This window comes from Cydia splendana, chromosome 16 (genome assembly GCF_910591565.1).
Source record: "Cydia splendana chromosome 16, ilCydSple1.2, whole genome shotgun sequence".
In the NCBI taxonomy this organism is placed as follows: Eukaryota; Metazoa; Arthropoda; class Insecta; order Lepidoptera; family Tortricidae; genus Cydia; species Cydia splendana.
Genome location: NC_085975.1, coordinates 17,672,647 through 17,692,721, shown reverse-complemented (window position 1 = coordinate 17,692,721; position 20,075 = coordinate 17,672,647). Strand labels below are relative to the sequence as shown.

At 41.6% G+C, this 20,075-nt stretch overlaps 1 protein-coding gene across 1 annotated transcript; it reads right to left on the bottom strand.

Annotated features, from left to right (window-relative positions):
- Nucleotides 1-15,870: 15,870 nt before the first annotated feature.
- LOC134797923 (protein C1orf43 homolog) lies at nucleotides 15,871-19,462 on the bottom strand. Its single transcript, XM_063770267.1, has 5 exons — nucleotides 19,272-19,462; nucleotides 18,840-18,993; nucleotides 17,728-17,947; nucleotides 16,568-16,703; nucleotides 15,871-16,071 (listed from the first exon to the last, which is right to left on the bottom strand). Exons 1-5 carry the CDS (start codon nucleotides 19,437-19,439, stop codon nucleotides 15,961-15,963), a joined length of 789 nt encoding a protein of 262 aa, XP_063626337.1. The 5' UTR covers nucleotides 19,440-19,462; the 3' UTR covers nucleotides 15,871-15,960.
- Between the last annotated feature and the right edge of the window lie 613 nt (nucleotides 19,463-20,075).

Sequence of the window (20,075 nt, the reverse complement as noted above, 5' to 3'; positions counted from 1 at the left end):
ACCGGGAATTCCCGGGAGCATGCCCTAGCCCCAACTGACCGTCGCCATCCATGGTGGGGACAAATGGGAATTGTTTATATGCAGCGCCTATTCCCATTTGTTCCCGGCCGGGACAAGTGAGAATACATCCGATATTTGTGTAAAATATTATTATGTAGGGTCTACCCATATGTTCCCCGCGGAGATAAATGGGAATTCACCCATTATTGGTAATTATTAGTAATATGGGAATACACCAATAATGGGTGCATTATTGGTGTATTCCCATTTGTCTCCAATTCACGTGACCTACGCCATGCACGAGGCGGGGACAAATGGGAATGTTTATATGAATTTTGGTGTTCCCATTTGTCCCCGATATTGGCGTTGCCATTTGTCCCCACCTCAAAAGATTTCTATGCAGCGTCTTTCCCCATAAGTTTCTCGCGGGAACAAATGGGAATACACTCTTTATTGGTGTATTCCTATTTGTTCCTGCCCTACGTGACCGCCGCCATACGTGAGGCGGAGACAAATGGGTACGATTTATATGCAGCACCTATTCCATCAGTTCCCGACGTAGACAAATGGGAATACATCCGAAAATTGTGTTCCCAATTATCCCCACCCCAATAAGGTGGGGAAAAATGGAAAATATTTTTATGCAGGGTCTTCACATATGTTCCCCGCGGAGACAAATGGGAATTCGACCATTATTGGTAATGATGGGTGCATTATTTGTGTATTCCCATTTGTCCCCGATTCACGTGACCTACACCATACATGAGGCGGGGACAAATGGGCATGTTGTATATGAGTTTTGGTGTTCCCATTTGTCCCCGATATTGGTGTTCCCATTTGTCCCCGAGGCGGAGACAAATGGGTACGATTTATATGCAGCACCTATTCCATCAGTTCCCGACGTAGACAAATGGGAATACATCCGAAAATTGTGTTCCCAATTATCCCCACCCCAATAAGGTGGGGAAAAATGGAAAATATTTTTATGCAGGGTCTTCACATATGTTCCCCGCGGAGACAAATGGGAATTCACCCATTATTGGTAATGATGGGTGCATTATTGGTGTATTCCCATTTGTCCCCGATTCACGTGACCTACGCTATACATGAGGCGGGGACAAATGGGAATGTTTTATATGAGTTTTGGTGTTCCCATTTGTCCCCAATATTGGTGTTCCCATTTGGTGCCGATACAAAAGATTTCTATGCAGCGTCTTTTCCCAAATGTCTCTCGCGGCGTGGACAAATAGGAATTCTTCCGAAAATGGTGTGTTCCCATTTGTCCCCACACCAATAAGGAGGGTACAGATGGGAAATATTTATATGCAAATCCTATCACTTCTGTACCCGGCGGGGACAAATGGGAATACATCCGAAAATAGTGTGTTCCCTTTTGTCCTTACAAAAATAAGGTGGGAACAAATGGGAAATATTTATATGCGGCTTCTTTTCCTATATGTTCCCCGCGGGGACAAATGGGCATACACCCATTATTGGTTATAATGGGTGCATTATTGATATAATCCCATTTGTCCCCTATCCACGTGACCTACGCCATACATGAGGGACAAATGGAAATGTTTTATATGCAGCGCCTATTCCCATCTGTTCCCGGCGGGGAACAATAAGAATACACCCGTTAATGGTGTGTTCCTATTTGTCCCTGCTTCAATGAAGTGGGGACAAATGGGAAAGATTGTGTCTTTTCCCACATGTTCCCGAAGGGGACAAACGGGAATACCCCCATTATTGGTGTATTTCCAGTTGTTCTCGCCCCACGTGACCGCCAATACATGAGGCGTATTCCCAGTTTCCACACCTCAAATCAACCAACCAGATAAACCGATAGAAAACATTTTCTTTTTACTATTGGGATATAAAACAGCTAAATAGTTATTTTGTAAGCTAACTATTCGACAATATTATTCGCAAATAATTTATTCGTTGGCTATTTTATTCGCCGAATAAATTATTCGCGAATGAATTGAACACGAATGATCATTCGAAAAAATGATTCGTCATTCGCGAATGATTTGGTAATTCTCATTCGTAATTCCTCATTCAAATGAATTTTGCCCATCTCTGACTGAAACTACCACGAACGGAATATATATTTTCCTTTAACAAAATCGCATTTTGCTCACTGTTAGCAAAGTACCCTTGTTCGAGCTGCTGAGGTGAAAAATAAATTAAATTGGTACAACACATATCAATCACATTGAACATCCATATATACATTACTACAATCTCCGCTACACGCCAAGGACGGGTTAGGCCCGCGTGTATTTAAGGTCCGTTTCACCGTGTACACGGGTACACGGGTACCCGGATACACGGATCTTAATTACACGTGTGCACGACTACACGTGTAGAACGGGTCAGAAAACCGTGTACGTGTAGTTCGGAAACGGGTACCGAACACGTGTACACGAAACCCGGACACGACCGCGAGCCCTAGTTAAAACTGTGTGGATACTGTTTATTTCTGCACTAGGGCGCTAAGCATACGACATGGCCGGCTTGTCGGCGGAAAGGTCTTAAGCGCTGCTAAACTTCATAGATCAACCCGCGTTCGAGTCAAATTCACTTATCTTTATCGACGAATTACCTTAACTTGACAGTTTTAACACAGGTCTTTTATTTCTTGCTTTAATTTCACTATTATACACAATTGTTATTATATTTTATATAAGAATAAGAAATAGTTAATAACTTGATCACTTAAGCAATTAGTCACTGTTTTATCACCAATACTAAAGTTTTAACACTTGAATTATATTTTAAATCGCACAGCAACTTGACAGCGATGTTAAGCGTTGCACATCCCCCCCGCTCCTGTTGATATGTTGATTGGACATCCAATATACTGAAGATTCTTATATTGGCCCTCAATATCGGAATTCCGAAATGAATACCGGTATTGAAGATGACCATTTAAAAATATTTTTATAAGGTACATTATTTACCTAAATAAATTAATTTGAAGGTCCACGGCTGTAGACATGCAGATAACAGTAGTTGGTATCGCTATCTTCTTCCTCGTGAAGAATACTAAGGCTCGGAGAGCTGTCATCGCCCTGTTCGTAGCTTTAGGCGTGGCCACCCCAGCTATGGCTACGTACTACAAAAACGTGCATCCAATCTTGATCGTTTCACCGGAGTAAGTACAGACTAGGTATTTACTACTACTATATTTCTTTTTTCGTAGACATTATTTACTATTTTTTAGAGCTTTTAAAAAAAATGGAATTATTTTTCGCTCCTCAGAGGGCCTATAGGGGGCGTGCGTGAACTATAGGGGGCAACATAGAAGCCCTCAGATTTTTGGCGCGTCGCGTGGAGCCAAATGTGACGTTTATGCTTCCGATGTAGCCCACAAGATGGCAGAACCTACTATGCACAAGGAAATGTATCTACGAGAACGGTAGATGGTAGCACTCACTTTAGCAATGTACATGTGCACATGTTTCCGATTCAGGCCAAAAGATGGCAGACCCTCCAACGCGCACGGTCCCTATAGTCAAGATGCCAATTAATCTAACATTTAAAACACGTACGTATATTACCAGCAAAGAATTTTTTTTTATAAATTTTCGTGAATAATTTCATCCAGGGTGCTTGTCAACTGGTTCGCTCACGACCCGACGTTCAACTATTTGTACAAACGCGGCCACACCAACCTCATCGGGTACGCTCTCGGCTGGGTTTTGGGCTACGTAGTGTTTAACTTGAGAGATGGCGACGTGGGAGCGGAGAAATATAAGGTACTTAACTACTTAAAAATTACTTACTATAATTTCTGACAAAATCAGCCCCCTGACACATAATCAGAGATGTGACTTATTTGAAATACTTGTATTTAAAATGCAAATACAAAATGCAAAATACCTATTTTGTATTTAAATACCTTTTGAGGAAAACTATTTTGTATTTTATTTGAAATAGTTTTTGGGACCTATTTTCTATTTTAAAAATACAAAATACTTTATAGTAAGTAATGTAGGTAGGAGTAACAATCTCTTCTGATGTTACAATCCTGGCAACTTTCTCATTCTTTTAACATGGAACTGTTGAATCTGTTTTGTAACGACGCACATGAACACAAGCGTAGCGAGTGGTTAAAAAAGTGGAATCTAGAGTGTTGCGAGGGTTTCAAGGCACGAGAGGAGAACAAACTTTTCTGCCCTGGTGAAACACAAACGAGACGTATTCATCACATTAACTAGAGGCATTATACTAGCTGTAAAACATTACAAATCTAAATTAATTCTTTTAAAAATTGGCCGTTAATAACATCATCCATCCATCCTACCGGTTAATATGAGCAAACAACTAGAAATTTGCACTTTAGATAGAGGACTGATTGTTGGTTTTGAAAGAATAAAGAGAGTATTTTCAACTCGGAAATTCCGAGAAATACTTTTTAATTCAGACTAGGTATTCGCTATTCAGAGTACATTTTATCGCAAAGTATTTGTATTTTAAAAAAGTATTTTGAAAATACCTATTTCGTATTTTGTATTTTAAATACAAATTCAAAAACTATTTTGTATTTTGCATTTGAAATAGTATATCTATAGGAAGTATTTGTATTTTGTATTTAAATACTTTTTATAAAGTATTTTTCACATCTCTGCACATAATAAAGTACCGTACAGAAAGGACGCTTCCTACAAAACCGAAGTTTGACAGCGATTCGGGGACGAATCATGCTATCCCTTTCTAATGCATGGCACTATCCCTTTCGGCTATTTAGGGTTCTCAAAATTCAAGTCATTATCTTATCTGTGGTCGTGCACGCAAAAGGACGTGAAGTGGTGGCAAGTAATAATTGTTCGGAGCAATGCTGAGCCGAACGGAGCCGAGTTTGCCCGAAGTCAGGAGTGTCTCCTCACTGCCCCTGACCCCTGACCCCTCAACCCTGACATATAAGCATTTACTTTAGGATGCCCGGATTTTCTCATCTACATGTGGAAAATTTCAACCGATTCTCGTGAAATTTTGTGAGCAGGGTCGATAATTAAAATATATTTTTTTAATCGATTCAGTTTTTGGATTTTTTTCATAATGGCGGTAACATGCGTTCAGTTTTAAAGCTGTTCTCGTGAGGTCTATATACAGATCACATAATTAGCCACTAGTTTTATTCTAAAATATATTTTTTTATTTCATTTCAATTGGTTAATAATAGCAAATAATAGCAACGCACGGATTGCGGAGGTTGCGGGTTCAAGTCCTGCCGGAAGCGTAACTTTTTCTATTTTCCTGGGAGACCGAGCTTTGCTCGGAAAACATATAAAAACTCAAAATGCGCGTTTCCCCAGAGCTAGATCGATTTATTGCCCCTGAATAGAACCCCACATAGAAAATTTCATTGAAATCGTTAGTATAGAGCGTTTCCGAGATCCCCGAAATATATAAATAAACAAGAATTGCTTGATTAAAGTTATTAGATTTGGACTATTTGGAGTATCGCTCGCAGACGTATTTGCTTGTTAAAAAACCTGCCAAGTGGGAGTCGGACTCGCGTTCCAAGGGTTCCGTACATTACCCAATTTTTAACAATGTATTTTTAGGGTTCCGTACCCAAAGGGTAAAACGGGACCCTATTACTTAGACTCCGCTGTCCGTCCGTCCGTCCGTCTGTCACCAGGCTGTATCTCACGAACCGTGATAGCTAGACAGTTGAAATTTTCACAGATGATGTATTTCTGTTGCCGCTATAACAACAAATACTAAGAACAGAATAAAAAAAAGATTTAAGTGGGGCTCCCATACAACAAACCTGATTTTTGACCGAAGTTAAGCAATGTCGGGCGGGGTCAGTACTTGGATGGGTGATCGTTTTTTTTTTGCCGTTTTTTTGCATTATGGTACGGAACCCTTCGTGCGCGAGTCCGACTCGCACTTGGCCGGTTTTTTATATGTGAAATGCCAGTGAATTGCCTTTAAAAACCCGTAGGGGTCGGATCGAAAACTAAGTAGGTACTTAATTAGTCCGACTCACGCTTGAATGCATATTTCTAATAGGTTTTCCTGTCATCTATAGCTATAGGTAAAGATAATTATTTTGTATACTTTTTCAAAATTGTAGACCCAGTAGTTTCGGAGATAAAGGGGGTGGGGCGTCATTTTTAGACTATTTTCTTAAATAACTTCTAAACTATTTATTTTAAAATTACAAATAATATAAATTTGAGATTCTCAAAATTATCTCTTTCATTGGATATGTAACACGATATAGTTTAAAAAACATTATTTTTAATTTTCACATTCACCCCCCAAAAGTGGCCTCCATGTTTAAAATTCATTTATTTGCCGTGAATTCATATGTGTGTACCAGATTTCAACTTAATTGGTCCAGTACTTTTGGAGAAAATGGGCTGTGACAGACGGACAGACAGACGCACGAGTGATCCTATAAGGGTTCCGTTTTTTTCCTTTTGAGGTACGGAACCCTAAAAATTGCACTACTTTTATTATTTCTTATTTCTGTCCTTCTAGAAATACGGTGTCCTCCTCTGGCTGGTATTCCCATCTGTGCTAACCTTCAACACCATCGGGGCCGTGTTCTACGACCATACAGCGACTGTGCCTTTATATGCTCGCGTGATATACGCGGGCATTACCAGGCTCATCACCGGCTTGCTGCTATCTTTATTATTGTTTCTCACTATTGTGCAAGCCGACTGTAAGTATTACATACTAGTAAAGTAACCATAACCATACCTACTACTAGTAACCTACCCGTAGGTACCAACCAGGGCTGATTTAGACGGCGCGCGAACTCGCATGCGAGTTGCGATTTTAGTTACATTACGGACTGTTTGTTACGTCCAATTCAACCGACCGATCAAAAACCGCAATGTAATAAAACTCGCATGCGACTTCTCGCACCGTCCAAATGAGCCCTTAAGTGCCCTCCACACTCGTGCGCGAATCGCGGCGCGAAGCCGCGAATGCGGGTGTGGCGTCGATTTCGCAGATTGTTCACGCCTTCGCGCCTTGTTCTCCATTTTTTGTCGGTATTTCGACCCGCGTCAAAGGAGACGCGAAGCGCGAACTTGCAAGACTCCACATTACACACTATTTTGGCTCTTCTGTGGCAAGATAAATATTAATTATATTATGATTATTTTTCCGGTTTCACAAGAAAACAAAATGGAAAAACAGCTAATTCACATATGATGCCTTAGATAACTAATAGTTAAACTCGATCAGCTGATGCTTTTTTTCCGCCATCTTGCCGCAAACCAAACTGCGAAATCGCCGGGAAGTGTGCGAGTGTGGAGTCAATACTTCAACTTCACGATATGTTCGCTCCGCGACGCCGCACCGCGATTCACGCACATAGTCTGGAGGGGGCTTTATTCCTCCATATTTTAGCGATTTTGGGGTTGGCCATAGGGCCTTACTATAGACATAGAGTAAAAGTTGTTCAGTATGGCCTACATATTCACCCCTCAGAGTTAGGTCAGTGTTAACAAAAGCACCCAAAAGTATATATTGTTAATTTCATGTTATGAAATGTTCACAGACCTGCGCACAAAGCTGTATAATTGGCGAGGCTGGACTCCGCTGGCTCGCCTCAGTTTCTGCTTGTACATGGTGCACATGACTGTTCTACGCTACCGCTCGGCCTCCACACACACGATGTACCACAACTCTGAATACAGGATCGTAAGTATTACAGTCTACAGTTATCACTCTGTGTGAGCGAGACAGCTGTATATAGCGTTGTTCCGCTCGCACAAAGCTGTATAATTAGCGAGGCTGGACTCCGCTGGCTCGCCTCAGTTTCTGCTTGTACATGGTGCACATGACTGTTCTACGCTACCGCTCGGCCTCCACACACAACATGTACCACAACTCTGAATACAGGATCGTAAGTACTACAGTTATCACTCTGTGTGAGCGAGACAGCTGTATATAGCGTTGTCCAGCTCGTACAAAGCTGTATAATTAGCGAGGCTGGACTCCGCTGGCTCGCCTCAGTTTCTGCTTGCACATGACTGTTCTACGTTACCGCTCGGCCTCCACACACACGATGTACCACAACTCTGAATACAGGATCGTAAGTACTACAGTTATCACTCTGTGTGGGTGAAACATCTGTATATAGCGTTATCCCGCTCGCACAAAGCTGTATAACTGGCGAGGCTGGACTCCGCTGGCTCGCCTCAGTTTCTGCTTGTACATGGTGCACATGACTGTTCTACGCTGCCGCTCGGCCTCCACACACACGATGTACCACAACTTTGAATACAGGATCGTAAGTACTACAGTTATCACTGTGTGTGAGTGAGACAGCTGTATATAGCGTTGTCCCGCTCGCACAAAGCTGTATAATTAGCGAGGCTTGTATTGGTAACTCCAGGTTTAAGCGCCACTCGCGCCATCCTACTAACCCGGGACTAGCGGTTAAACCGTTAACTTGCCGTTGACCCAGTGTCAATTTGTACTGGTAACCATGCTAACTCCAGGTTTTACCAGTTAACCCTAGGTTATTGAATGGTAATAGTGGCGAGTCAATGTACGAAATTCTGAGTGCATGGCGTTCTTACTTTACCTAACCTAAATTAATTGGGCCATTTTATTTAAAGTTGTCCCCTACTTCTTTTTAATTTGTGAAATTTTGTTATTTCTACTCAGAACCACGAGCTCTTTCTATCCTAATAGGAGAAGGTGTCCCAAGGTTTTTATTTCCATCCCGTTACCATTTTTCATAGACTTTGTATGGCGGTCACGGAGTGGAAAGATCGAAAATTGTATGGAAATTTTGGGACATTTTTTTCTCCTATTAGGATCAAAAGAGCTCATGATTCTGAGTAGAAATAACATAAAAAAATCCCAAATGTGAAAAAAAAAGTGTATAACTTTTAATAAAATGGCCCAAATAGTCAATCAGTATACATATTTTGATTATATCTCTTATTTCCAGTTGCTAAACTTCGTGGAAACCACATTCGTGTCGTGCCTGCTATCCGCGCTGCTGTTCGTAACAGTGGAGGCGCCGTTCGCGCAGCTCACCCGGCTGGGCCTTGCGCCCGCGCAGAAGAAACGTGCGGATTGACCGCTTTGAATTAACTTCGTCCTGCCTAATGTTCCAATAAAGAACACTTTTAACAAAGTTAAAGTTTGTACTTACAGCTTGGCAAAAAAAGAGTAGAAATTAAAAAGTGGCAACACTGTGGTGTCCCGTTCTCTTATGACCATTGATTTGAAAGGGACAACACTACAGTGGCTGAAACGCAACTTCGAGACGTGATTTTTTTTTAATTGTATTTATTTACAAAAAAATATATTTATAATACAATCATATCACCTATGTCATAAAATAAGTTATAAATAGTATTTATACATAATATACGTAACATTACCTTACCCCGCCACGGCAGTTTGATTTTAGATCTTGACTTTACAAAGATCTTACTAACATTGATATTTATATCCAAACTATACTAGGAACAGTTTTAGTACCAAAAATACTATTATTTTCGTAGTCGACATCTAGCATCGAGTAGCGGAATTATGAGTACTGCTACTTGACAATAGATGTTGCACCGACCGAAAAGTCTAATGCTCAACAATTTTCAGCTAGTATTATAACCGGATTTACCGGAACTCTATTTTCAACGCCTTCTGTTTTCAATATTAGTTGTAAATTGTTGTTCAATACAATTTTCGTGAGTCGCGACACTAGAGAATTCTCTTATCAAGTAGCGGTATTGAGAATTCCACTACTCGATGCTAGATGTCGACTGCGAAAATAATAGTCGTTTTAGTACCAAAACTGATGTATGGAATGAACACTTTATTCTTACTATATTTGTCTATGCTAGGAATAAACAGTAACTATGCCCTACTTTACCCAGAATACATTAATTTAATATATATTAGTTAATAGTATGTTTATATGGATTATTTTAAGAATGACTAGCATACATTAAAAAGTTCACAATTTATCAACCTCATTTTTGAACTTGGTTAAAAAACACAGGCAGTGGCGGATTTGCCCTAAGGCACAGTAGGTCCGGGCCTAGGGCGGCCAGATATTATGGGCGGCAATCTATATGGTGGGTGCTGAGAAAAGGGCGGCTAGTGTTTACTACAGGGCCTGGGGCCTAGGGCGGCCAAGACTGCAAATCCGCCACTGAATACAGGAAAGATCAAGGAATAGGTATGATTTCTGTGACAGTAATAGGAGATCCCTAGTTTTCGTATTGTAACGGTCGCAGAGACATGAAATTCCTGGACTATGAATAATTATGTTATGTACATTTTTTGCTTTCGACCCTTAGACATATAACATATCTATCCCACCAAAAACATTTTCATCAAAAAGTTACCACATCTCATGTAGAGCCTAGGGTCTAACTCTACAAGCCCTAACTTCACAAACTCTACACCTTAGTCAAAATATGTGGCTTGACCGCTTCGTTACTACAAGAACTATTGTGAAACAAAAAACGTAATGACCACTGAATAATTTTTCCCCTTACGCCCACGAAAATTTATAAGTTGAATAAGTCCACTATTGACATCATATCCCGAGAATTTTGTTTATCTGGTATAATCCAAACCCAAGTTATGAGGGTTCAAAAAAACCGGGCAAGTGCGAGTCGGACTCGTACCATTATGAAAAAAAAAAACGGAAAAAAAATGCAAAAAAAAAACGGTCACCCATCCAAGTACTGACCACGCCCGACGTTGCTTAACTTTGGTCAAAAATCACGTTTGTTGTACGGGAGCCCCATTTAAATCTTTATTTTATTCTGTTTTTAGTATTTGTTGTTATAGCGGCAACAGAAATACATCATCTGTGAAAATTTCAACTGTCTAGCTATCACGGTTCGTGAGATACAGCCTGGTGACAGACAGACGGACGGACAGACGGACGGACGGACAGCGAAGTCTTAGTAATAGGGTCCCGTTTTACCTTTTGGGTACGGAACCCTAAAAACGACGAAGCGCTTTGAGAAAAGGTAGGGTAGTGCCCTTGCGCTTCGCTTGGCTCGTCTTGGCGGGGGCACTAACGTGCCCCTAGATAAGTGATCTCTATGCTACAGCCGCTACAGAGAAGACCCATTTAGGGGTAGGCACGGTCGCCATCAGATATATCGAAGCGGCCAAGGTGTTCAAAAATATCTGAACACGCACTCTAACGCCTTGACAATAGAGGCGTGTTCAGATATTTGTGAGCAGCTCGGCCGCTCCGATATATCTGATGGGGACTGTACGCGATAGCGATCCGCTACAGGGAGAGATAAACACATTATGAAGCTAATAGTTTGTAGCTAAGTCACCATGCATGTAAAATACTACTCTACGGACTATTGAGTTACACCCTATACTTATTATTATTAGGTACACTTTCCAGAAACGATAACACAGAAATATATGGTCACGCTCCCATACTATACTCTGTATTTTTAGGTATTTAAAAAGTAAATAAACAATTTGTACATTTTCGGGTAGTTATAACAATTATTGGTTAACCGACCAAATACAAAACCGCCTGGATCCGTCACTGAACGATCTGACTTTAACCTACATTATTTGATGGTGTAATGTTTTCATCTACAATCAACTGGCTTAAGAGCGCTCTTACAAGAAAAGTCGAAATAATGCAAAATTGATGATACTAGTCGACGAAATTCAGGACTTTGCGCTCATTATTAGAAACAATGAGTACTTGTTCCAGTAAAAGCGTCTTCTTATCTTTATAAATATCGTTGTAAATATTAGAAAAAGGACTTATTAAATTAGTAATGATTTTTTTTCTGATGGTCGTTTCCGAAAAACCCCGTGAAGCACTGAATGGCGAGCTCTTATTTGGAAATGTTGAGAATTTTACTCTGCTAAACCTGGCTATTTTGTATTACTAATACCCTGTACTTTAGGCATATCAAAGTATATTTTTCCTACATACCTTTGAGAAAGAGAAAATCAAAGTAAAACGAACTCGATTTTGTCTCCGAAACAAGTGTCAATTCCTACGAAAATCTACTTAATATCGAAGTCATTTTCATACTCAAGCAATCTGCAACGTTTGCTTATACTGTTGGTATACATTAATGTTTATGAAATTCTACTATAATTTTTTGGCAATTTTTTGAAAACTACTCTATATTACCGATGACGCGCGCTGCGCCAGCTCAGTGCCGCGGCAGAGCTTGTAGAGGCAGGACGTGTGTCGGTCGGCTCCGCACATTTTCAACGGCGACGACGAGGTTTTTTATCATTGTGTGCGGCGGGCGCCGTGTAAAACGCTATACTGTGTGCGTGTAAACCGCAACGAGAGACTTTGATCCTAGCACCGTTTTTATAGTATTATAATTTATAATGGTACAGTTTAATAAACTACCGGACAGGATTAAAAATATTTGAAACGACCTGACATTCTATATGTATTTATTTGACTCAAGATAGTACTCAGGGTCTGATGATGGAGCCGGAAGGTGGTCACCGGTACCAATCAACCATGCAACTAAACCACTTCGTGTTTAGGCTCGTTTTATTCATCTCAACAAGATCTTTGACACAAGATAGTACTCAGGGTCTGATGATGGAGCCGGAAGGTGGTCACCGGTACCAATCAACCATGCAACTAAACCACTTCGTGTTTGGGCTCGTTTGATTCGGCTCAACAAGATCTTTGACTTAAGATAGTACTCAGGGTCTGATGATGGAGCCGGAAGGTGGTCACCAGTACCAATCAACAATGCAACTAAACCACTTCGTGTTTAGGCTCGTTTTATTCGTCTCAACAAGATCTTTGACTTAAGATAGTACTCAGGGTCTGATGATGGAGCCGGAAGGTGGTCACCGGTACCAATCAACCATGCAACTAAACCACTTCGTGTTTGGGCTCGTTTGATTCGTCTCAACAAGATCTTTGGCACAAGATAATACTCAGGGTCTGATGATGGAGCCGGAAGGTGGTCACCGGTACCAATCAACCATGCAACTAAACCACTTCGTGTTTAGGCTCGTTTGATTCGTCTCAACAAGATCTTTGACACAAGATAGTACTCAGGGTCTGATGATGGAGCCGGCAGGTGGTCACCGGTACCAATCAACCATGCCACTAAACCACTTCGTGTTTAGGCTCGTTTTATTCGTTTCTATAAGATCTTTGACACAAGATAGTACTCAGGGTCTGATGTTGGAGCCGGAAGGTGGTCACCGGTACCAATCAACCATGCAACTAAACCACTTCGTGTTTAGGCTCGTTTGATTCGTCTCAACAAGACCTTGGACACAAGATAGTACTCAGGATCTGATGATGGAGCTGGAAGGTGGCCACGGGTACCAGTCTACCGTGTAACTGAACCACTTCGTGTTTGGGCTCGTTTGATTTGTCGCAACAAGATCTTTGACACAAGGTAGTACTGAGGGTCTGATGATGGATCCGGAAGGTGGTCACCGGTACCAATCAACCATGCAACTAAACCACTTCCTGTTTGGCTTCGTTCGATTCGTCGCAACAAGATCTTTGACACAAGTTAGTACTCAGGGTCTGATGATGGAGCTGGACTGTGGCCACGGGTACCAGTCTACCATGTAACTGAACCACTTCGTGTTTGGGCTCGTTTGATTCGTCGCAATAAGATGTTTGACACAAGATACTACTCAGGGTCTGATGATGGAGCTGATGATGACAGACAGGTACCCGTCGCCACCTTCGCGCTCCATCATCAGACCCTGAGTACTACCTTGTGTCAAAGATCTTGTTGAGATGAATAAAACGTGCCTAAACACGAAATGGTTTAGTTGCATGGTTGATTGGTACCGGTGACCACCTTCCGGCTCCAACATCAGACCCTGAGTACTATCTTGTGTCAAAGATCTTGTTGAAACGAATAAAACGAGCCTAAACACGAAATGGTTTAGTTGCATGGTTGATTGGTACCGGTGACCACCTTCCAGCTCCATCATCAGACTCTGAGTATCACCTAGTGTCAAAGATCTTGTTGAGACGAATCAAACGATCCTAAACACGATGTGGTTTAGTTGCAGGGTTGATTGGTAATGGTACCTTCCAGCTCCATCATCAGACCCTGAGTACTGTCTTGTGTCAAAGATCTTGTTGAGACGAATCAAACGAGCCCAAACACGAAGTTGTTTAGTTACATGATAGACTGGTACCCGTGGCCACCTTCAAGCTCCATCATCAGACCCTGTGTATCTTCAGTGTCAAAGATCTTGTTGAGACGAATCAAACGAGCCTAATCATGTTACTACATGGTTGATTGGTATCCGTGACCACCTTAATCATCATCAGATCCTCAGTACCAGTTCGTTTTTAAACCCTCGTTGATACAAACTTTACAACCTATAGGTACCAAATGCAATGACGAAACATGTAAATAAGCGAGTAGGTACCTATAATTTCTTTCGAGTAATATACCTTCATAAGTACAAGTATGGGGCTATTCATAAATTACGTCGTTTCAAATGGGAGGAGTGGGGGGGTCTGGACATCGGTTGATGGTAACAGGACGTAGGAGGAAACAGATTCATCCGAAGCTTGATTTTTGGATGATTTGAGGGGTGGGGGGGGGGGTCAAAAATCGTCAAAAATAGATGACGTAATTTATGAACAGCCCCTATGTACATTTGCACTGCATTTAGTATTTTCGTACTTACCAAATAACAGTTTTAGAACTTTAAAAGTTAAGTACAGTTAGTGTTGTTATGGTTGATTTCAATATGCTTCGCGAAGGATCAAGAATGTTTAATCCATCATTGTAGTGCGAGTGTGGTAGAAGGGATCGGCGTACTGAGCTCGCACGGCCTGCCGCAGCGCGTAAAATACCTAAACTCGCTCAACGCCGAAATGTAATAGCGCTCTTAAGGAGCCATTTGAAGGTAGATTTTGTTTACTTTTATTTAAATACCTACAGAGTATAGAATTATAGACACATTATACATAATATAGTACCTACTACCATACAAAAAGGACACTTCCTACAAAACCGAAGTTTGACAGCGATTCAAGGTCAAATCATGCCTTTCCAATGTATGGCCCTATCCCTTTCGGCTATTTAGGGCTTCGAGCAATACCGGCTTCCGACACATCGGAAGGGAGGGGCCCAAGCGATATCTCACCGTACAAATCATTCTGCCATTTTTCGCGGGGGCAAAGGTGCACACAGTCGCACTTCTCACACACTTACATACAAAATCCAATCTGTAATGACGACACAAATACATAGAAAATGACACACGTCAAAGACAAATCTTGCAAACCTCGATCTCTTTTTGTGTACGGACGAGTGACAAGTGTCACAACACGCACGCTAACACATTTTCGTTGAAGTATGTTATTGTATTCTGAGAGATGAGAAGTCGGATTTGTCGCTCGACCGATCCGCAATTTGTACTGACCGAGCAAAAACGATAAATCCAACAATTACATGAGACTAAAATATAATAATTGTGTTTGAATGTAATTAAACGTATGATATGTAAAAAAAATATTACATGTGAAATGTAACACTTTCTTTTTGTAAATTTGATGTCCCCGACCTCTTTTTGTAACAAAAAACCGAGCAAACAGGCATTTTTGTGCAGCAGTGTTCACGCGCGCGTCTGGACTCGGTCTAGTGAAAAATCCAAGTGCAACTAGTTTTATTACCCGCGCTAGATTAGATTGACGCGCAATCTTGTACCTCGGCAGAGGGGAAATAGTGCGAATGCCGCCTCCCTTCCGTGTTGCTCGAAGATTTAGGGTTGTCAAAATTCCAGAAATTATCTTATCTGTGGTCGTGCACGCAAAAGGACGTGGTGCCAACCCTAATAATTGCTTGGAGCAATGCTGAGCCGAACGGAGCCGAGTTTACCCGAAGTCAGGAGTGTCTCCACACTGGTAGATGAGCACTAGCGCCTGTATGTGGCACACGAGTTGCGTTATATAGTCCATCTTGTAGTAAAGGAGGGTGTATGCGACCGGCCTCATACGGCGGTTTCATCGGCGGGCGCGGGTGCGGGAGCGGGCGCGGGCGCGAGGCTCTGCACGGGGACCCGGATGAGGTCGTCCTCTATCTTTGTATCGGCGGGTAGGTTCTGAAAATATTTACTTGGGTTTAGTAGGTACGTAGGCAATACTGAAAGTTCCTGGATTCTGATATATGAGACGACTTTCTAAGTGGCCAGTTCCAGGAATTTTCAGTATGCCTAATCTTACGATCGGCCGCCGATAGGAGAGCTAGGAGATGTGTGATACCTCTAAGGCGGTGTACTGGTTGGTGAGCTGGCGGGGCGCGGCGCGGCGCGGCTCGAGCAGGCGCGCGCGCCGCACCGGGCTGGCGGCGACATGGGAGCTAGATGTGTCATACCTCTAAGGCGGTGTACTGGTTGGTGAGCTGGCGGGGCGCGGCGCGGCGCGGCTCGAGCAGGCGCGCGCGCCGCACCGGGCTGGCGGCGACATGGGAGCTAGATGTGTCATACCTCTAAGGCGGTGTACTGGTTGGTGAGCTGGCGGGGCGCGGCGCGGCGCGGCTCGAGCAGGCGCGCGCGCCGCACCGGGCTGGCGGCGACATGGGAGCTAGATGTGTCATACCTCTAAGGCGGTGTACTGGTTGGTGAGCTGGCGGGGCGCGGCGCGGCGCGGCTCGAGCAGGCGCGCGCGCCGCACCGGGCTGGTGCGCGGCGACGAGCGACACGCGCCGGTTCCCACGCTCTTTAGGAGGCGGGCACTGGAATGTAAAATAATAGGCCTGTTGCATGTAACAAAGAATCACGGAAATACTGGTTTCAAAGAAACATATATGTTAATATGATTCTAAAAAATGGCCCAATCTCAGTATAAACTGAAGGATTATTAATATATTCAATAAAATAAAACTGCAAAATTCTCCAATCGGACATTATTACTGAAACGCCAATCAGAAGCGTTCTAAACAGTGACGTCATCAATCCATAAAATATTTCTTAGAGCAACATAGACAACCTCATTGGCGAAATCCATACGTTCTCACCAAAGAGTTCGAAGGTGCAAAAAAAATGTTATTTCGCCACTAAACATTTATTACGTCCAAAAATATTATTACACGATATAAAGGAGATATCTATTTGTTATTATCTAAATAAAATGCTAAATAATACGATATTTCACCAACAAACTTTTTTAATTATTTGGCTGAATGGAACTATCATTGCCATGTTGGCTGTCGTAACTAGAAAAAATTAAAAATTAAAAAGTATAACCGGCCCTCGGTGATTTTCACTAAAATTTACATGTATCTAAATAATTCATCTTAAATTGCAACCGTGTGAGAGTTTTTGTGTAAAATGAGTTATTGTGATACATTTTTGTAATGTATTTATCATCCGTAATATATGGTGCTGAATTAACAATATCATTCGGATTTAAGGGAAATTCGTAATTGTAAGTATATAAACAATGTCTACCACCCTACCACCAACTAAATGGTGACGTCACAAAAGTCGTGCGAGGCGTTTTCGCGCGAGTTTTAAACTAGCTATAATAAAATGCAATTATTTATGTTAAATCTTATGAGTATAGCTAAAATATTGTGTTTTTCGGAACCAATACAAGTGTACCGACAATAATAAAAGGGATTTCTAAATTTGTCATCAGGCCTATTCTTTTGTATGATTCACTAACTACCTACTTCAAAATAGACTGAACAGGTGTTTAAAGTAGCTGACCCTGTCCCACGAGTAAATCCACTATTACATTACTAAAACAGTACTCACGCATCCAGCAATTTAAGCAGCAACCTCGAATACGCCCTGTACTCATCGTCCCCAAACTCCCCAGGGTGATGCCGGGCGAATTCGTATGTGTCGCAGAACTGGTGTACCAACTTCTGGCCGCGGCCGTCTAGTGGGGCCGCTAGCGATGAGAGAAGGAAGCCGCGGAGGGACTCGCGGGGGTGCCGGCGGAGGCATGGGTCTTGGCGGGCTATCTCCTCCTCTGAAAATAATACACAAACTGTTTCACACTGATTTAAACTTTCACAAAATTACTCATTATCATTTATCAAGGTAAATTTGAAAAATGGTTTTTAAAGCCGGGTATTCATTAGGCAACATTTGTTAATAAACTGTTTATGAATTTGATCATCATGTTTTGCAACAAGTTTACCGTAAACACTGTTTCTGAAACTTAGCAGTCCACACTAGTTTAGTTGTTGCTAGGATGTCGCCCGAGGAGGTAGTAGGCTCTGTGTGTTGGACCACACTATTTCCATGTTTCTAAACACGTCCACACTCGATGACATCTGTTTATAAACTGAATGTTTCGTCTTGCTCTCCACCTAGAGCAGGGAGCACAGCAACATGTTTATGCAACAATATTTCATCATCCTTGTTTATAAACATGTTTACAGAGATGATGAAACATCGTGCAACACTGTTTATAAACAGTCATTAAACAGTGTTTATTAACAAAAGTTGTCTAATGAATACCCGGCTTGCGATTAAGTCCCGTTTTGCTGTTACATTTGGCCTGTAGCACTCTGGCATATTCTATATATTAACCACTTATCATAAGACGCAAAATATTGCATCCCTGACTTACCTAATTTTTCCTGCCTAAAGCAAGGTGGCTAAGGCAGGAAAAATGGAGCTAAATCGTAACGTATTGGTACCCAAGAGGTTGCACACAGAGCCAGAGGAGACCTCTAACAAGAAGGGAGGATGAACTCTAACTCACAGCGGGCCTGAACTGGAGAAGAGTGGCCCACGACAGACCCCAATGGAAAGAGCTGGAGGAGGCCTTTGCCAAGCGGCACATTGAGCTCAGAGACATAGTCTAACTCAGAATAAAAGGGCTTAATCAGGGCTTAATAAATAGATAGACTTACCTAATGTCTTGACATCATCTACAGCCTTGAACCGGTAGTGATAAGGCTGTTGCGGCTCCAGGATGTAGTGTGAGGGTTCTGAACTGATCAGCCGGGGCTCATGCATGATGCGGGGGACGGCTTCTATTCGGCGCTCTATCTCTTTCTTTAAACACTGAAATAGAATATTATGGTAAGAAAACAGTTCATGAGACAATATAAAGATTTGTTCAAACACTATTATGCTCAATGATGTAAGGACATAGAACCCACAAGCAAATACCCTAGGACAGGGATCGGCAAACTTTTGAAGAGAAGAGCCATATGACTATTAACTGCTTCGGCGATAAACAAAACCATTGAAATTTTAAAATTAGTAATATAACTTAAGGAATAAAGTAGGAGGAAAAGATGAGGAGGATACAGTAGTTTAAAGACACTTATTTTATTTACCTTCTTAGCATCAGTACCTATAGGAACGTGAGGACCTCTCCGAGACAGCGCAAACCTAGTAATTTGTCGTTTTGCGAAAATAAACAAAATGATAACTGTCAGCACACCACCGCTTATTATAAATATTATATGCAAGCTTGTGAAATCGCTCCTTCCTTGTGAAGTCATAATGGTGTCTTAGAAAATATAAACAATTAGACAATGGAATATTATTGATATGAGAGTGACATGACAGTGACATTGACATTTGACATCACGAAATATGACATAGTTTTATCGAGTTTTCACATTTTATTAAAAAGTATACCTTAACGTACAGCATTAAGGTTTATATTTGCCTTTTTATTTATAAAACCAAATTAACGACATTTGCTTCTTGCTCAATGGGTTTTAAAGGCGTTTTTCCAATTTACTCAAGTTGATACAAGCTTCTAATAATGCGTTTAAAAAAAGGCTTGAAACATATTTACGCTGTTTGCCTCTCTTGTCATAAAAAGACGCCAATAGGGAATATTAGGCAAAGCTCTGTGTAGGTAGCACCTTTGTGGCACATACAGTAAACAAACCACATTGACACATGGCCCACCGCGAAACAAGAAAATCGAAATTTCGTTTTCTAATCTCTCTATCAGTCTTGCATATTCGAGCGATAAAGAGGCAGATAACTAAATTTCGATTTTCGCGTCTACCGGTAGGCCCTTGTTAACAAACCGCCTTGATGCATCAATGTCATATTTTATTGTCAGTGAAAACTTGTCAAAAAACAGTTTAAGGCATAGTATGTATAAGTTAGTCTATGAATTT